At 48.1% G+C, this 12,503-nt stretch overlaps 1 protein-coding gene across 2 annotated transcripts; it reads right to left on the reverse strand.

Moving 5' to 3' along the window:
- Nucleotides 1–7,467: 7,467 nt before the first annotated feature.
- Nucleotides 7,468–11,237, reverse strand: TMEM52 (transmembrane protein 52). Of its 2 annotated transcripts, none has more exons than XM_021529900.2 (4): nt 11,023–11,237; nt 10,229–10,273; nt 8,861–9,030; nt 7,468–8,531 (listed from the first exon to the last, which is right to left on the reverse strand). In XM_021529900.2, the coding sequence occupies exons 2-4, from the start codon at nt 10,258–10,260 to the stop codon at nt 8,221–8,223; spliced, it is 513 nt and encodes a 170-aa protein (XP_021385575.1). In that variant the 5' UTR covers nt 10,261–10,273; nt 11,023–11,237; the 3' UTR covers nt 7,468–8,220. The 2 variants fall into 2 exon arrangements, with proteins under 2 accessions (XP_021385575.1, XP_031362491.1); XM_031506631.1 differs by having other exon boundaries at nt 10,229–10,913; nt 11,023–11,038.
- Nucleotides 11,238–12,503: the final 1,266 nt, after the last annotated feature.

Raw genomic sequence — 12,503 nt, forward strand, 5'->3', positions numbered from 1 at the left:
GCAGAGCCCCTGTCCTGTTCCTGTCCCGCTGCCCAGAGCAGTTCTGGGGCTGTCCTGGAGGGGCTGGGCAGTGTGGGTGCTCTCCCCTCTCACTGCACTCTGCGTGTGGCTGCTCCAGCTGTGCTGTGAAGGGTACTGGAGCAGGTGCTGCCTCTGTTCCTTCCCCAGTGTGGCACATTCTGTTCAGGAGAGAGACTGGGGATGGAGTAACCTCTGCCTGGTGGAGCTTAGTCATGCTCTGCAAGCACAGCCTGCTGGGTTTGGTACACCTGCAGAGAATTCCTGTGGGGAATATGTGCACTGTGCACTGGCAGCAGAGCCACACATCCCAGAGAGAGCCCCACAGGCAGATTCCAAAACTGGAAGCATCGTGAGCTACATCAGTGCCCTGCCATATTTCAGTTTAGTCCTGGTGAGTGCCCCACTCCATGGCATTTTGCTTCTGGGATGCTGGTGAGGATCTCTGCACACAGATCCACAGGTGCTGTTCCTACAGACGTAGCTCAGAGGTCTCTAATGTTGTGCCATGCCCAGATGTTGCCATTCTTTCAGCAAACTTCACATCAACTTCTAGCTGTAATGCTGTTCACATTTTTCCTGATTTAGTTTGAGGCTCAAACTGGGCAATTGAACTGCCTGACCCTTAGCCTGAAGTCTAGCAGGCTGTTTTTAAAGGACACCAAAGCCTAGATAAAAATCTAGAAAGTGAAATTAGCCTGGTATAATTAGTGATAGTTTAGGCATTGACTGGATCCGGACCTGCTTTTCCACTGTTTTTCTTACTTTCTAATTGTAGCAAAGTCACATGATGGCTGAATTTCTGCCATTGATTGTTGCTCACTGTCATCAGTAACAGTCTGACTGTGTAGATGGTTTGAATGTCACTGAGAGTGTCACCCTTGTGGTCATGTTTGCTGAGGGACTGGGTGCAGCTTCACGTGCAGGTACCAAACACAGCTCAGCAGGTGAAGATATTTTGGGATTAAGTCTTGTCACCAAGAGCCACTGCTCTGTGCTGCCTCCCTTGAATCCTTGTGCTGAAGGTGTTGGTCATAGACTCAAACTCTGCAGTCCTGAGAGTTTGCATTTGCACTGGCAAGGCCAAAGAGAGTTCCCTGCTGTTCTGCATATAAGGAGGTGGAGGAAGGAAATCTGGAGAGGAAGCTGAACTTCCTGTGCCAGAGATTTTATACTGGAGCCTTCCCTGAATTCAAGAATATGCAGCCACAGCTTTAGATGTGAATCACTAGAACTCAGACATGCAGATTTGAAGAAAGACCCTTCTACATCCACACCTGTGGTTTGGGGCTCATGTCATAAAGAACAATCTGACTGATTTTTGGACCTAGCAGTTGCCTCTTCCATCCCCCATCTCCAGATGGATGAGAAACTCCCTTTATTTTAGTTTCATTTCTCTGAATGTTGTTTCAGACTCAGAGGAGCCAATTTGGGTATCAGGATTAACCACAGGTCCATGGGTAAATGACTGCACAGAGTTACAATGGGGAAGAAGCACCAGGGAGCCTGAAAGGAGCAGGCCTGATCACAAAAATGGAAGGGGACAGGAAGAAGGGCTGTGTGTGACAGCCACCAGTTGATTAGACACATGTACACACTTGCACTTTCATGATTTATAATTATAAATGGATTAAGAAGTCGCCAAACTAATTCCATAGATGCTGTAATTATCCTGATTTTGTTGTGCTGTCTAATTACATTAATGTGTGTTATCTGGTATCTTGAACTTTGATTGAATATTGGAGATTTTGGGGTGTAGGTTTTGTACCTAAAGCAGTGGGATATGTTAGGAAATCAAGAGGTAGGAAGCAATAAGAAACTTTGAATTTTTTGTTCTGGCATAGCACTGAGCAGTGGGCTTGCAGTATCTCTAGCTGCAATTCTCTTAAGATTTTTCATCAATAACCATTTTGATTGAAACCTGGGGGAGCAAGGCCAAACTCTGATAAAATACGTTTTTTTTTGTTGGTGGCAGTGTGATAAACTAGGGAAAGGAAGGGAAATCTCTTGTCCTTCTCTGGCCTGGAAAAGCATTATTCCTTGGGTTCCTTTTTTAAATCCAGGCAATTTCCTGTGCTTCTAAAGCGTGGTCTCCCAAAGGAGGAGTATTTCTGTAGCACCTTCCACCCCAAAGCCCCGTGCAAAGCAGGAGGAAGGTTACATTTATTTTTCCTGCTCCAGCAGCTCATCCACTTCTGATTAAAGAGTTGGTGTAGAGCAAAGGAGAGAGGGGAGATTCATCTTCCTCTGATTTCTGGTTTCACCTTGGCACTCCCTTTCCCGTGGGGCCACGCCGAGGTGGCCGCTGCCACAGCTCGTGGTGTCACAGAGTCCCTGGCTGTGGGAGGTGATGCAGTGGCAGTGCCAGCCCTGCAATCCCCCTGTGCCCAGGTGGCACCGCCGCCAGCCAGGGGAGAGGCACAGGGACGGGCATCCACGGGGGACTTCACGCTCTGCTTCCTGCAGCTCTTTATTGCACAGGCAGGAGAACGCCATTAAACAGCACGCTGGAATTCAGGGGAAATTCCTGGGTGATTTAGACAAGTTGGAGAAAAGATGGAGTTAAATATTTGGATGATTAAGGCATCGAAGCGTCTGACGTGTGAGGGAAGGATGAGCAAGCTGGGAGTCTTTGGCCTCAGGATGAGGTGATACAGGAGGGATCTATAAATGTGTATAAATACCTGGGGGGAAAGGATAAAGAAGACAGAGGCAGACTTTTCTCACTGGGCACCAGCTTGCATGGTAAGAAGCGTTAGGAATAATCCCAAATACAGCACATTCCACTCCAAGAATCCAAAATTTCCTATTGTCACTGTAAGGGAGGTCAGACAGTAGAACAGGTTGCCCAGAGGGGCAGTGAGTTCTGCATGCTTGGAGAATTCAGAGCCACAGTGGGCAGGGCAAGCTGCTCTGGCTGGCCCCAGTGAGCAGCAGGGGCTGGACTAGGGGATGTCCAAAGGTCCCTTCCAACCTCTGGATCCTGGAATTGTTTACCAGTGGAAAATAGAGGCAGAGACATTGAAACTATCTGGATGCCCAAGATATCTGTGGTAGAGCGGGAGTCCGTCACACTCCAGGACTTGATTGAGAGATAACCCTAGTCATTATCACCGATTTTTCCTCATTTTACAGTGGAAAATCATCAAACATATGCTTTTTCAAATGGCCCGAGCCATTTGAAATTCAGTATTTTACAGCAGGTACTGTGGGCCCTTTATCAAGAGGGGAAAGTCTATATGCGAAATAAATAAGGAATAAAAGCATACCACGTTTTTTTCCTTCCAAACAATCTCACCGAATGTAACTGCTGCTGTGTGTGTTGGCCCTGCAGTCTGCCCAGGCGACCTTCACCGGGGCCACTCCGGCTCACTTCCCCCATCTGCTGGGAGCAGGCAGCTCGGCCAAGGGCGGAGGAAGCGTTCTCCAAACACACACGGGCCGTTTATTTTTATGGCCTTCTGCTAATCACAGCCCGATTGCCTTCAAACCCAGCTGCAGTGACCTTACGTGCGGGGCATAGCAGCTTCTCCCACCTTCAGCACAGCTGCCTGGCAGGGCTTTTGGGGAAGGAAACCTTGCCAGCCCCGTGGAGCTCAGCAAACCTCGCTTCTCTGCCCCAGCGCCTTCCCCTAGTTAGGAATGTTGTATGAGGCGCCTGAAATCCAAAGGCTGTTTCTAAATCTCACACTTTGCCCAAGTTTCTTCTCCAGATTTGCCCCTTAAGAGGGGGAGGGAGTGGGGAGGTTTTTTCCTGCACTTCATGTCCCACACAAAGTTCATCATGCTCTGACTGTACCTGTATTTCAATGTGACAGCGCAGCCCACACTCAATGTATTCATCCTCCAAATTCTGTGCAAGAAAAGGCAGTGCTACAGTCCCTGTTCTACAGACCAGGGTCATGTGGGAAGTCTGAGGCAGAAAAGTCACCAAAGTGGGTTTCCCAGGCCAGTACTTGGACCTCAAGACTGCACTTCCTCACTTGTGGAGTGAAGTAATTATGCCATAAACTCCTAGCATGGAAATTAAAAACAATGCACAAAGAAGAGCTCGACATCAGGCTCTTCTCTTTTGTTTTGTTTTTTGATCTACTTGGGAAAGCAGGGTAAAAAAAAATGAGTAAAAATTAAGCACATTAATACAGATTCAGGTTGCACATACATTTCTAAGTCTGAAATAGAAATTGATTTTCTCCTTTCACCAAGTGCCGAAGGTGAGCTTCATTATTAAAAAAAAAAATTGAAATATCTTTGAAAGTCTGCATTCTTTTCTACAGGCCCCTTTTTCCTTCCAGTAAGATAAAAGAGAGCGGCGCTGGCATTTTATATTCTAAATTTTGACTGACCAGAACAAAATGTTTTACCAGCAATGTGGGTTTTCACCTAAGCCTTTTTTGTGCATTGAGTTTGACCTTAGGATGTAGAATTTCATAAAACATTTATTGTCTTCTCCAGTTTTTAGAGCACAATTCCCCTGTGATACTTTGTTTTCATCGTCTGCGCTGAAAAGGATTTCAAGGCTTCTCTCACAGTTTGAATTTTAATTGTGGGTGAAAGGAAAGAACCTCTGCTACTTGCAGCAAAATTAGTCAGTGTCTCCGTAAGCAAAAAGATTTACAGCAGGTAAAGAGGATTAGGATCAGAACCAGGAGACAGCCAAGAGTATGAAGAGTGGTTATAGCAGAGATATTTTGTTCCATAAATGAGCAGGTTTTCCATGTGTCCCAGTGTCTCACTCATCCATACTGGCAGCAGCAGTGATCCTTTCCCTCAAAAACTGCAGCTGATAAAGGCAAAATGAGTTAGAAAACAAAGAACCAAACCTGAGCTGTTTGAGGCAGACAAAGGCAACTGTGAGGCAAACAAAGAAATGTTTTTTTCTCTGACTTTTCCTCTATCTAGACCCCATTGATGCCTCAGTCTGGATGCTGCAGGTTTACCACTAAATACTCTCCAAAGATTATAATGCATCAATTATCAAAGCCATTCTAGAGGTACCACTTTACTTATATTGTTAACGAGCTTGGCTATAAAGGGATTTGCAGCCTGAGCTTCATGACAGAGCCAAGGTATAATTTGCTCTGGGCTATAAAGCCCATGAATTATTGAGAAAATTTACTTCCATGGCTGCATTTTCTTTCTGAGCACAAGTGCTCGTGCTGAGTGCATGTGTGAGAGAGAGTGATGGAGGCTCCAGCCTCAGCAGTCCATCTCCCCAGCACAGGCTCTTTCACACAGCCAGCAAAGAACAGCAGAAAATAACTGACAAAATGATCATTTTGAACAAATGAGAGAAGAAAAATTGCATGCTGAACAGTGCCAAACTGAGGACCAAATAGAAATCACAATTAAAATGCACTTTGGGTAATTACAGAGAGGGGCTTTTCCCTTAGAGATGTCACAAGGCTTGTGTGGATATAATCAGACTTGAATAAATTTAGTGATGGTGAAACCCACCAGCCTGACAAATCAGAATTCTTAGATCCTGCATCAGGCCAAGACTATACTCTGCTGTGGCACCAACCTCCCCACCAATGTTATTTTTAAAACTGGTTTCTTTTGGAAGCTAGGTTTTGGAATCACAAATTCCTGCTTCCCCACAATGTCCTGCTTCCCCTCCTTCCACTCTGCATACCCAACTAATAACTTCTGAACTCACTGATAACTTCTGAATTCACAGCTAACAACTTCTGAATCCACTGACCAATTCCAAGCAAAGCGACAGAGAAGTGCAGGTTTCCACACTGTGAAGTTCTAGAGTGTCCATGGACCAGAAGCTGTGTAGAGGTGAGGGGTCTCTTCAAGAAGGACTCCAGCATGGCACCAGCCTTAGCGGGCTCTGGAGAAGGCCACTCACAAGAAAGGCCTTAATAATTTCCTACCTTTAAGGTTACACAGCAAAGTGAGCTGCTTTTGGTGTGCAGAGGGGAGTCTGTGTTCCTGAGGCTGACTGGGGCAGTAATTGCTGTTAACAATTTCTGAATTAATGAACTACGTTACAAGGCGAGAGCCTGGGCAAAACACGAGACTTTTCCTTGTGCTAGAAAGGAAACACAAGATCATGTTCTTATTCCTAGGAAGTCGCGGGTGTTTGGGGTTCTCCGGGGGTTTGCATCTCCTGTGCCCGAGCGGACGGAGCCGGCAGGTGCGGCGGCAGGAGCGCGGCAGGGCGCGGGAGCTCCGCGGCCCTGCGCAGCCGGCAGGCAGGGACTGCCCTCTTGTGTCAGCCACGATTCTTTCACTCCAATGGCTTTCAATTCCCCTCTCGATTTGGGAGTGAGCGCTCAGCCATTTCCCTCCGGCACTAATTCCCTCTTCTTCCCTCCGGCTTCGTTCTGGATGCTGTGGAAAAGTTCAATAAATAAAAATACATCTGCTGTATTTATGACTTGGAGACATCCAGAACTGGCCGTATTTTGCCCTTCCAGCCAGACACATCCAATAGTCACCCTGGCTTATGCCCGGCCTCCATCTTGACACAGATAAGAAAAGCAGAGGAAAGAATAAAACAGGAGAAATATAATGAAGGATGACAGAGAGGAGACACAAGAGAAGCAGATTTGTTGCACCAGTCAACTCTCATAGTAAGTTACATGCAAGTTAAATATAGAAGCGACCCTTCCCTGGGGAGCCAGACTCATGGACAGCTCACACACATGACTCTGCAGCAGCATCTTGGGCCTGTGGCTGGCACAGATCTTCATTTTTAAATCATTAGTGCTCATTTCCAGGGCAGTTCTTTCAGTAATGGTTGTCAGAGAATAACAGTCTTCTAAAAGCTGTGCAGGCTTTTGTGCCCACCACTTCTACTGCCTGTTAATGACAGACACCTAAATTTATGCTACATTCACTAATAGCACCGAGTGCTCAGGCTTTGCTTGCTGCTCTTACCCAGAGCAATGAGCCCCCCTGGCAATTGCTCATGTTCTTAAAGCAGCCAGATTAGCACCTTGCTAAAGTGGATTCAAAGAAAATCACTGCTCAGAAGTGGACAAAATTTGGACCATTTGGAATATGGAAGGGCAAGGGAAAGAGCTGGCATTAAAAACCCTGCCTCTGGAACCCATATTTTTGTCTGTGCTGCTACTGCTGTAATCAGCTCCAAGCTCCCAGTTCTAAAATGATGCTCAGCAGTTATCCCTCTATCAGTCCTTCATTAAGAACCATCCTTAGAGTATTTTCTTTGAACTTTTGCCCAGCTTATACTGTGGTATTTGTGTCTTTAACTTATTCTGGATGGCTCAGCACAAGCATGTTTTGTGTCACCCTGCTCATTCCTGAGCTTGTCCATGTTCTGAACTGGTAAAAGCTGCCAGGAACCTGTGATTTTTCTTTCCTGTGCTGCCTGAGACCCTGACACCTGAGCAGATAACAAAATATAAAGGCACCTTTGAAATATTTGATGAATATTTAAAACACATCAATAATACCAAACCATATGTGCAAGTGTCTCTTTGGAATTAATGTGTAATTTGTCTGGAAAAAATAAATAGCAAAGGGAACCCACCCACAAGGCAACACATCTTGAAAATAGAAATGGAGAGATTTATAGAACCTGAAAAACAATCCCTTGTGGTCTCATGACCACCACCAGCACAGAAGTGTCGTGTCTCATCTGCCTCATTCCCTTTGTGCAGGTGTGAAACAACACAAAGCATTTCCCTCCACACTCTCCTGTCCTGGCATCTTCCTGCTCCGTGAGGAGCATGAGCCACTGTGCAGCACTTTGTCCTCAGCAGTTTCCTGGGCAGTTGGTGTTCTCAAAAGAAGAGAAACTACAGAGGCTGTTCAGTGTCACTTGCTGGGATTCCCCCTCCAATTCCAGCTTGGGAAACTTCTGTTCTAGTACAACAGCTTCCTGTTTGTGCTGTTCTGAGTGTGTATTCCCAAGGTGGCAAAATTCTCCTAACCTTTTTTATTGCTGGACACAAGGAACAATTTTTTTTATCAGAAGATGAACACGCATTCACGTCCCATTTTTACAGGCATTTTTAAACTGCTGCCCTTTTACCTCATTTCATATCCTTGAAGAAGCTTTACCAGGGGATTACAGCAGTCACAGAAAACATTTCTTCTGACAGATCACTACAAGGGCATGAGAAGAAATATCCTTCCATCATAACCTACTTATAAACCCAAACTCTTTGTGTCTTCTTTAACTCTTACAGTCCTTCCCTTACTTTCCTCCCCATCTGAACTGAGTCAGACCTGTGGCTGTTCTTTCGTGGCATCTTCTGAATCTTCTGAATTTTCCTGTCTTGCTGAACCTCTGTTGATTGTGTCAGGTGGGAACTGGCTGGGATTCAGCCCATGTGGTGTCACCTGTTCAGGGATTTCATCAAGTTTCTGGTTTGTCCGTGCCACTTGCTTTCCCATTTGAACAGCTTCATCATAGGAAGGTGGCAGGTCCATGGCATAGAGGCTGTAAGCAGGAGGGGACACAGTGTTCTTATCCATATCCACAAATACCAAGGGAATCTGGACACTTGGAGGGTACTGCCATGAGCTGTATGCTGTGAAGAAAAAGAATTAAAAATAAAAATGAAACACCTGCGTGGGACACTGATACATAAAGGGCTAATCCTGCTTTTTTTCCAGGAAATTACAGATTTCTGTGCTTTCAGAACAAAGGCACAGTATACTAAAGCTGTCACTCCTGATCTTCAGTGTCACTCACTGTCACCCTGATCCCTCCCTTCACCTCTTGTGCCCACCCTGTGGGGCTGGAAGTTGTTCTGGGAGCTCACTGAGAATTCCTGTTCCTGCAGGGGCTGGACACAGCAGTGCAGGCACAGGCTGAGGAGCAGTGCTCCGTGGAGCAGGCGACTCCCAGGATACTCACAGGTCACTGTGCTGTGGGCAGTGCTGTCACTGTCAATGCCAATCACTGCCAGGTCACAAGGGTGCCGAGGGAAGGTCTCCACTGGGAGCCTTTTCTTCTGGCAGCAGAACTTGACACAGCTCGCCGAGACCCCACAGAGCAGGAGCAGGAACACCAGCAGCAAGATCAGCCTGAAACAGGGGGAAACACCATCATCACTGCTTCTGTTTTACTGCTTCTGAACCAGAATGTCATTTCACTCGAAATGGTTGGAAGATCCGCCGAGGCTCCTTGATTTACTTCTGAATGGGTGCTGGATCCTGGATTAGGAAGGTGGATCACAAACACTCAATCACAGGTTGAAGAACTGCTGCCCATAAGTACAACCTGTTCTGGCTCACAGGTGCTGTAACATTTCACTATTTTGGGTTATTTTTAACTTCTGTGCAGGGAGAATGGCTCTGCTTTCCACAGCAAGAGAGGGTTTGTACTTTGAGGGAAATACAAGCACAAATTTCCACAAGTCTAGGGCCTCTCTTTATAAATGAGGATGGAAATTATATGATATTAAATTATGCTTATGCTTTGAAAACACAATTCTATCTAGCTATTGCTTAAGGAAGTTTATCATTTAATAATTTACAATGTACCTAGGCTGATATACTTGTGTTTCAGGTTCCCCTCTCCACTGAAACTCCACCTTCCCACCTCTCAGTTTCTCAATCCAGCTCCCTCTTCTCGTGGAGGCTTTTAGAAGCCTTCTCAATCTATTTTTGGTAACTGTGTCTTTTTAAACAGCTTTGTGTATCAACAAAAGTTGCTGCAGACTGAAGGATGTGAAGTAATCAACTCCCTCTGTGTGCTGCCACCAAAGCCAATGTATGGACAGAATGCAAACTATGAAAAGGATGTCAGGGCACCTACACCAGGTGTGAGGTAGGAGATGAATCCTGTTGGGAATTCTGTGTCTTGTCCCAGTCTCCCCTCCCAGCAGGCCGTGCTGGAGCTCCGAGGGGAAGCTCAGCAGAGGGTGACAGCCCCTGTCCCATAGAAGGGAATGAGCCCAGGATGGGCCCAGCAAATCCCTGCTGGGAGCTGCCCCGTGCCACGAGCCAATGGCCAGCAAGGCTCTGGCTATTTAGGAAGAACAAACAAGCCCTGGAGTTCAACTCCAGTGCACTCAGAAGGGAAAGATGACACAGCCCTCAGTGAATGCTGGTCCCCACCTGACACCCAATCTCCCCTGGCCTCATCCAGTCCATTCCTCTGCAAACAGAGAAACCCTTCCCTGATCCTGCCCGAGACAAACGTTTCCACTGCCTTGCTCCAAGTCCTGCTCATAAAAACTTCCAAATGGTTCTGGGTGAGGAAGATTAAAAGCCAACTTACCAGACATACCACAGATTTGTCCAATCAGACATGTTCTGAGGGCATCTGTGAAGGAAGGCAGATGATTCACTGATTTAAATAGTGCATGTATGACAGGGAATGCATTCCCTTGGGTGGAAAAGGGAAAGCACTCAGTAAGAGTGTGGAGCAAAACCACTTTAGATTGTTCTTCATGGTTGTACCATTACTCCAGATGAGAACATGCAAATAATCCCACTGTAAAGGTTGCTTCTGAATCAATAAATGTTTTTATTGAGTGGTGCTTTACTCTTGCTTGGGAGAGAGAATGACTCGTGTAGGATTCCCAAAAAGCCAAATCAGTGTTAAAGGTAACTGAGATGAGGTGCCTCATACCAGAGGCCTGTCTGAAAATGCTGGTCTAGACAAGTGCCTGTGTCCTCCAGATACTTTAAATTATTTTTTCCATAGCTCCAGTGCAGGCAGAAATTGCTTTCTCCAGCTCTAGTGCAGTGCAAAAGGAGGAGGACAGCTCCTGTGCCGTTTCAGCAGGGTTGTGTGTGCTGAACCTCCTGCAGTGGATTTCCTGTACCAGAACCATGGCTCTGACCCAGGACAGCGTCTGCAAACTGTTCAGAAGTGACACTTGGGAGTCGTCTTGGGAGAGAACCATTCCTCAGTCCACAGAGCAAGGGCAGCCAAGTGAAATTTAAAAGTTGCTGACCGTCTTAGAGATCAAAAAAGAAGTCGTAAGGGATGGCCACGAGCAAGTCACCGTTCTGGCGTGGGAATGTCACTTGGTCACGGTGGGAAAGGTTTGGGAACAGGTTACTCACCGGGCAGAGTTCTCACAGTTGTTCCCAGAACAGAGCGGTGCCTAGGGAAGGGGGAACCCGGGCTTGGATCAGCAGGATCAGAGGAGAAGTGCCTCGTCTCCGTGCTGCATGTGCTCGGGAGGCTCCAGGCTGCGGGCGAGTGTCCGTGAGCGCCGGAGCCCCCGGGGAGCCACCGCCACCGCCGCCTCAAGGACACGCGGCCGCCGCTGAAAGGGGACACCGAGCCCTGGGGACAGCCCGTGCTGGGCAGCGCAATAAATAACCGGCATCATCGCCGGGGGGCAGGGCCGGCGGGGCAGGACGGGCAGGACCGCCCCGCCCGGGCCCCGCGGCCCCGGCTCCTCCGCCCGCCCGCCCGCGGGAGGGACCGGGCCGGGCCCGGGCGGGGCAGAGCTGCCCGCTGCCCCGGAGGGCCCCTGTCCTGCCCCTGTCCCTATCCTTGTCCCTATCCTTGTCCCTATCCCTGTCTCTGCCACTGTCCCTGTCCTGCCTCTGTCCCTGTCCCTGTCCCATCCCTGTCCCTGTCCCTGTCACTGTCCCTGTCCTATCCCTGTCCCAGTCCCTGTCCCTGTCCCAGTCCCTGTCCCTATCCCTATCCCTGTCCCTGTCCCTGTCCCTGTCCCAGCCCCTGTCCCTATCCCTGTCCCTGTCCCTGTCCCAGTTCCTGTCCCTGTCCCTATCCCTGTCCCTGTCCCTGTCCTGCCTCTGTCCCTATCCCTATCCCTGTCCCAGTTCCTGTCCCTGTCCCTGTCCCTGTCCCTGTCCCTGTCCCTGTCCCTGCCTGCCAGAGGGACGCCAGGGAGGGGATAAAGCGGAGAGAGCTCCGCTTGCAGAGATTTCCCCGGAGCGATTCGGGACCGCTCGCGATGCTCTGGCCAGAGCAGAGCCCATCAGGTGTGCAGCAGCCGGACACACCCCCTGAGCCTCTGCTGTGTCACAGGGACTTAAAGGAGAAATAAAGGAATGAGAAACCTGGTATGAAATATATATGAGTCAGAAACAAATGTTTAGAAGAGCAGATAATTTCCTCTTCTAAAAACAGCCTTGTTAAAACACGACTGAAAAGGTATTGACGGCTCTTTGGGACCGGCGTGCTCCAGGCTATTTAACTGTGTCGACCATTTCAAATGTAGAAATTCCTTATCTCCGCCCATGAGCTTTTGTTGTGCTCTCCTCCCTGTCCAGCTGCAGAGGATGGAGTGGCTTTGCTGGCACCTGGTGTCCTGTCAGGGCCAGCCCAGCACAATCCCGGGGCAGCCACTGCATGGGGAGCACCAGGTGATGTTCCCTTCTCTGGATTCCTAGAACTGAAGGCCAGTGTTTCCAGGCTCAGCAATGGCATGTGACAAAGTGACTGCAGAGTTTTCCTCCAGCACTGCTCAGGGTCATGGGGCCATTGCTCATTTAGGGAAACCTGTGCTCATACGTGTGAAGCAATCGCTGGAGTCACTTCTGGAGAAGCAGAACATGAATTAACATGA

The sequence above is a fragment of the Lonchura striata genome, chromosome 24 (assembly GCF_046129695.1).
Source record: "Lonchura striata isolate bLonStr1 chromosome 24, bLonStr1.mat, whole genome shotgun sequence".
Taxonomy (NCBI): Eukaryota; Metazoa; Chordata; class Aves; order Passeriformes; family Estrildidae; genus Lonchura; species Lonchura striata.

Coding starts and splice junctions, on each gene's coding strand:
- TMEM52 (XM_021529900.2), bottom strand. CDS start 10,260: ATGTCTGATTGGACAAATCTGTGGTATGTCTG. Junction 9,031..10,228: donor ACAAATCTGTGGTATGTCTG/GTAAGTTGGCTT, acceptor CCCCTGTTTCAG/GCTGATCTTGCTGCTGGTGT. Junction 8,532..8,860: donor TGCCCACAGCACAGTGACCT/GTGAGTATCCTG, acceptor TTTTCTTCACAG/CATACAGCTCATGGCAGTAC.